Genomic DNA, 6,626 nt, shown 5'->3' with positions numbered 1-6,626 from the left:
CTTTCTTGTTTGGAATTTCGCATCAATCAACAATTTCTGAAACCATCTCTTCTGTCCTGAAGTCACTCCTTGCAAGTTTTGCCCCTCTCTACACTGGATACGGCCACAAAACTCGTCAAGAACTGTTCGACCAGCACATGAGACCCTTTTTTACATCTATCCTTGGCGTCCCTCCTGAATCTCTCATTTTGATTCTTGACGGAACCTACCTCTTCGTGGAGAAGTCCTCAAGTTTTCATCTCCAACGTCGTTCCTTCTCCAATCACAAGAAACGCAACCTCTTCAAGCCAATGATGTCAGTTTGTCCGGATGGGTATATAATAGAACCAACTGGCCTCTTCTATGGAGATAACGGCAACAACGACGCAAATATTTTACGCAAAATGATGGAAGAACAGGACTCCATAATGTCATTGCTTGAAGAAGATGACGTCCTTATACTTGACCGTGGATTTCGAGATGCCATTGAGTCGGCTGAAAGTCAGGGACTTGCATGTTTTATGCCAGAATTGTTGAAGAAAAACCAAGTCCAATTCACAACCACCGAGGCCAACAAATCCCGACTGGTTACTATGTTGAGGTGGGTGGTGGAAAGTGTCAACGGAAGACTCAAGAACAAATTCAAGTTTTTTGAAGATATTATCTGCGCCAGCTACTTCCCCAAGCTTCCTGGACTTTTGAAAGTAACTGTTGCAATACTCAATGCTTTCTCTCCCCCAATCTTCACTCAATCTCCGTGGCATGAGGATTTGATTGAATATGTTGCCAGCCGACTTGAATCCCCAAATCTCGTACAAGCTTTGGTAGAACAAAACAATCTTCAAAGAGGAAATGCTGCATGGAATACCGCCGATGAAGATGACGTGTTGGAGTTTCCAGAATTGTCATTGGATGAATTAAAATTAATAACTCTTGGTCCCTACCAGTTGAATATCGGAATACAGTACAATTGGCAGCATGCCCCCTCTGGTGGTGGGTACGACTTCCAGCTTCATAAAGACATGGACGATCTCCTCCGGATAAAACTGCGGTCACGATTCTCCAGACGTCGAACACACACAGTTTGGATTTTTTTCACTCCTTGGGGACATGGGTTTGAGTCGATTCGAGGATGGTACTGCCTTTGCAAGAGTGGATCCCGAACTTTAGGTTGCTGCGGTCATGTTGCGGCGGTAATAAAATCTTCTCTGAACTTTTGATACAAACGAGTTTTCCCTCTTAAAATATTTAAATGCTTTTCCCAGGTTCTCCGGTACTTATCCTACGATAGATTCCTTCCAATCAGAAGTCGTCGGAAGTTGGATTCCGAAGGTTACTTGGATACAACTCCCAATCAAGAAGTTCCATCTTCCTCTCAACCTGGACCATCTCATGGAGTATCTTTGGTCGCAGATGTCGTCGAATTGCTGGAAGGTGCCGATGTTAACGCCGCGGAGTCTTCTGATGATGAGGAATTTTCTGATGAGGATTAGTTGAAGAGTCGGCATATTTTTGAGTTGATTATTCTACAGTTTATAGTTTTTTTCGGCTTGTAAGCCTGTCCTCTGTATATTTATTTTGTATTGTTTCATGCACGTTCTTGTGTAAAATGCTTGTGATTTTACCACAATAAACCTCCCCAGTGTAATCTTTGTAACTTTTGTAACCTTTGTAACTTCTGTAACCTGTATAACTTGTATAATCTTTGTAACTTGTATAACCTTTGTAACCTGTATAACCTTTGTAACTTGTGTAAACTTATTAACTTCTGTAACCCGTGCAACCTTTGTAACCTTTGTAATTTCCAAAATTGAAAAATAAAACATGAATGAGACTAACGAAATAAGTTATGTATGCTATGTATTTATAGAACGAGAAAAGAATTATCTGGAAATCGAAAAACAAGTTGGGGTAGGTCAGTGGGACCAAATTGATCATATATTGCATCATCCGTCATCGGTTTAAAATTATTCTGTAAACCTCCTGCATTCGACATGATACTTGCATCACAACCAACATATTTTGCTTAAAAACTCTTCATAAATTGTTTATTCTGTGCCACCCAAAAAAGACCCCATAATTTTCCTGGGGGATAAATGGGAAAGGGAGAAAAATCAGCCCAGAACGATACCCATGGTAGATACCATCCTTTGCAAACTCTCCTGTCGGTTGTCACTAACAATGCGATGACGCCAGCGGTCTCGCTCCGATTTTGATGAACGTCGATAATTATGTAGCCTTAAGTAAATAATTGAACACATATTTCGGGATTTTTCATAATGCTCAGTTTAAACAAAGTTATGATGGTATAAGTGGCCGAAAATTCGCATTTTTCTCGTGAAGTTTTTATTTTTTTGTTTTTGAGGGAGAAAAATGGGAATTTTCGGCCACCTATACCATCATAACTTTGTTTAAACTCAGCATTATGAAAAATCCGGAAACATATGTTCAATTATTTACCTAAGGCTACATAATTATCCAAGTTTCATCAAAATCGGAGCGAGACCGCTGGCGTCATCGCATTGTAAGATTAAACCATATTCTTAATAAAATTCTTTTCAAATTCTTCTTACAAAATGTTATTCTTACTAGTTTCCCATCACACTTATTGAATTTCAATCTCGAAAACCTAGAAATATGTGGCAACACTTAAAAATATTTTTAAACAACACACCCCCATAGTTTGACCGTCAGTCGCAGGGTTCGGAAAAACCCAGGGTTTTAATCAAAAAGTAACGACCCAGGGGTTTTAATGGGTTTTAATGGGTTTTTTGGGTTTTAATGGGTTTTATGGGTTTTATTAGGTTTTATTAGGTTTTACATAAGTAATACATTGAACAACAATTTTCACTACTATTGCAATCCAATTTCAATTAATATGCAAATCCTACTTGTCCATGTTAGAATTTGTATCCGTTTCGAAATGGTCCTGTTTAACTGATCATAGTTTAATACTTTATGAGAATATATATTACCTTTTTCTCGAATACTTCCTCTCATCATAATGAAATCCAAGTTGTTTAAAAGTTTTTAAAATTTAATATTTCAATGCGATCTTAACGTGTATTATCAATTCTGGAAAAAATCGAGTACTTAACAACAATGAAAGTACGTATGTATTATGATCGAGAATATAATAAGTGCTTTTTACAGACACACTTCTTTTGCTCATAATAAAGTACTTCGCTGTCCATAAGTACTCGAATTTTCCAGAGGTGATAATTAAGATCACCTTGAAACATTTTAAAAAACTTTATAAATTAAAAAAATACTACAGTATTTTGTTTAATTTATTCGCTGAGATGAGAGGAAGTATTCGGGAAAAAAGTATTAATTATGACAGCAAAATGTAAATTAAATGTAATTAAATTATGTATGCTGAGCATACTATGCTCAGTTAAACATACCTCGTTCCGAAATTATTATTTTTAAATATTTTTGTCACTTGAAACTTGTAATTGCACTCGCTGATTTATTCCTGGTTTTTAAAACTTACATATTAATCGAATAAACTGCTTAGCTGCCATGAAACAACTTCGTCTAATGTACGACAGCTGTTTTCAGATTTTAGAATATAGTTTTAAGCTGAAACACATTTAAAACCCATTAAAACCCGAATAAAACCCATTAAAACCCAAATAAAACCCATTTAACATGGTAAAACCCAATGGGGTTTATTCGTTAACAACCCATTAAAACCCGTTAAAACCCAAAAAACCCAACCCAATAAAACCCTGGGTCGGAATACCCTGGTCAGTCGTTATCAAATAAAAAACTTTAAACCAAATACATAATCGTCCTCTATTTATTACTAACACAGAGCTTACAGTAGACTCCATATATCTGCATACCCTATGCATGTGCTATGCTCAACTACATGCAAAATCTCAACCGATTATCCGAATTTGGAACGAGTAATATTAATTTGTGCAGAATTTAGTGGACAACAAACGGTGAAAATGGTGTTTGCCATCAAAATTTATTACTCATTAAATTATTACTGTAGACAAACAATGCAAAAAAAATCGCGCAGAAGTCTGCGTACCTTTGAGCAAAAATAATTTAAAATTCAAATTTAGCAAGACATTTTAGCTTAAACAATTTTAATATTTAGTTGGACCCCCATTAGCCTTAATAATTGCTTCAAGACGCCGGGTCATGGAGCTCACTAAATTTCTGGTCACGTCGGGAGAAATTTCATTCCAGACTTTTTCTATCCTCGATTTAAGCTCTGGAATTCCAGAAAATGACTCTTCTCTGACTTTTCTTTCGATGTGTACCCAAAGATGCTCGATGGGATTCAAATCTGGACTTTGAGGAGGCCAATCCAATTTGACAATCTTATTTCTTTTGAAGTATTCCATGGTGGACTTCGCAGAATGCTTGGGATCATTGTCCTGTTGGAATGTATCTTCTCCCAAGTCCAAGTTGCCTGGCAGATTCCTTCAAATTTCGGTCAAGTATACCTTGATATTTGAACTGGTCCATAATTCCGTCCACGAATTCCATTTTTCCAACCCCATTCGCAGCCATGCACCCCCATACCATCACAGATCCACCTCCGTGCTTTACGGTAGGGTTGAGATTCTTGGGATTTAAAGCTTGATTTGGTAGTCGCCACACTCGTCGACGTCCATCTGACCCAAACACATTATATTTCGACTCATCGCTCCATAAAATGCTATCCCAAAATGATTGGCCTTTGGAAATGTGGTCCCGTGCAAATTGAAGTCTTTTGGTTGCGTTTCTCTTTGAGATGAGAGGCTTTCGAACTGCTGGTCGGGACTTTAGGTTTTGCTTGTGTAGTACTCTCCGGATGGTATTGTGGCTCACCTTCTTCCCAAACATCTCCTCGACCTCAGTTGCAAGTTTCGGAGCACTTAGTGAAGGAGATATTACGACCTTTTTCACGACATGGCGGACTTCTCTCTGGGTCAACTTTGGTTTCCGTCCACTTCTTCTCTTATTTTGCACTGATCCAGTGAGTTTGAAATTTGTAACAATCCTCTGGACCGTCGATTTAGCTAATTTGTACTTCTCGCCTAATTTTTTGTATCCCAGACGCCCATTTTCATCACCTTTCCAATCTTGGATAATCCGATCGCGGATGGCTATGGAAATCTCTCTCCGTGGTGGCGCCATCATGACCTACGGTAAAACGAGTGACAAAATATTTGTTATGAATCTCTGAAATGTATTTATTAACTTACCTTGGTCAAACAAATCAGGGGAAGTTGTTTACTTTACGAATTGCAGAAAGGTACGCAGACTTTTGCGCGCCGAAATTTTGTCATCTTATATTTCAGTATGTGTTCCACAACTAACACGAGTTATGGGCATTAGTTAGAAAAAATTCAAGTCCCCATTAAATTACCTGCAATTTGATACTAGTTGTTTCAAATTTGGATAATCGGTTGAGATTTTATATGCAACAGAGCATAGCACATGCATAGGGTATGCAGATATATGGAGTCTACTGTATTTCTTCCACCTTTTATCTCATTGAAGTTATCCTATTCTAATAATTTCCAGTTATGGCGTACAAAACTAACAATTTTGTGATTTATTAAAGTTCGGATCAGCACAAGGTCGATCGTCGTCAAATAAAAAAAACTTGGAAATAAATACGTAATAACCGTTGTTCTCTGTTTATTACGAACATGCATCGTATTCTGCTACCTTTTATCTCATTGAAGTCATCCAATTTTAATAATTTTCCGTTTTTGGCGTACAAAACAAGCAATTTTGTGATTTATAAAATTTCGGTTTGGTACAAGATCGGTCGTCATCAAATTTTAAAAAAACTTCAAATAATACAACATATCCGTTCTCTGCTAATCAAATATTGGACATCTTCCACCCCGACATATTCTCTGCATGTTACTATCTCTTTCCTTGTTTGGCGGGTGACGAAGCGAATAAATTGACAAGAAGTCTACCAATTTTCTGATCTATAAAATTTCTGTTCGACCTAAGGTCAGCCGTCATTAGATGAAAAACTTGAAAATAAATACTTATCCGCCCTCTGATAATCAAACTTTGGACATCTAACACAACCCCGACATATTCTCCGCTACAGCACATGTTCCTCTGTTCGTGTTGATTCTGGTTAGTGACGAAGCAAAGAAATTGACACGGAATCTACCAATTTTGTGATCTATAAAATTTCTGTTCGGCCCAAGGTCAGTCGTCATTACATGAAAAACTTGAAAATAAATAAATATCCGCCCTCTGCTAATCAAACTTTGGACATTTTCCACCACCCCGACATATTCTCCACTATTTGTAGCACATGTAACTGTCTCTCTCCTTGGGTGACGAAGCAGAGAAATTGACACGGAATCAAGGCTGAGCAGGGAGACAAATGAGACCCCATTTATTTTCTAGAAGGAGAAGAAGATTCTTTTTCTGAGAGGAGAAAGAAGCCAAATATTTTGAGAGATTAGTTGCGGCGGAATGGCTCCCAGGCAAGGAGCCCACTAATTCCTCCACTGCTCCTCCTAAAAGTCAATTTCAAGAGTGTCATCATGTCACGGGTGGAGCCGTCGGAGAGCAGTGGCCGCGGAAGCCGTGGGGACATCGGGGGATATTACCGTTGAGGAGGTTCATCTCCCTGGAGGGAGAGGTAACACGGAGAGATGATGGGA

General features: G+C 38.2%; 1 protein-coding gene across 1 annotated transcript; it reads left to right on the top strand.

The window, feature by feature from the left end:
- Window positions 1-967: 967 nt before the first annotated feature.
- On the top strand, window positions 968-1,600 carry LOC110859079. The gene is made up of 2 exons (XM_022107942.2): window positions 968-1,172; window positions 1,245-1,600. Exons 1-2 carry the CDS (start codon window positions 1,002-1,004, stop codon window positions 1,470-1,472), a joined length of 399 nt encoding a protein of 132 aa, XP_021963634.2. The 5' UTR covers window positions 968-1,001; the 3' UTR covers window positions 1,473-1,600.
- Window positions 1,601-6,626: the final 5,026 nt, after the last annotated feature.

The sequence above is a fragment of the Folsomia candida genome, unplaced genomic scaffold (genome assembly GCF_002217175.1).
Source record: "Folsomia candida strain VU population unplaced genomic scaffold, ASM221717v1 Fcan01_Sc024, whole genome shotgun sequence".
Lineage (NCBI taxonomy): Eukaryota > Metazoa > Arthropoda > Collembola > Entomobryomorpha > Isotomidae > Folsomia > Folsomia candida.
The sequence above is the reverse complement of the archived record's forward strand: the minus strand, read 5'-3'. Positions and strand labels throughout refer to the sequence as shown.

Coding starts and splice junctions, on each gene's coding strand:
- LOC110859079 (XM_022107942.2), top strand. CDS start 1,002: ATGGACGATCTCCTCCGGATAAAACTGCGGTCACGATTCTCCAGACGT. Junction 1,173..1,244: donor GCTGCGGTCATGTTGCGGCG/GTAATAAAATCT, acceptor TGCTTTTCCCAG/GTTCTCCGGTACTTATCCTA.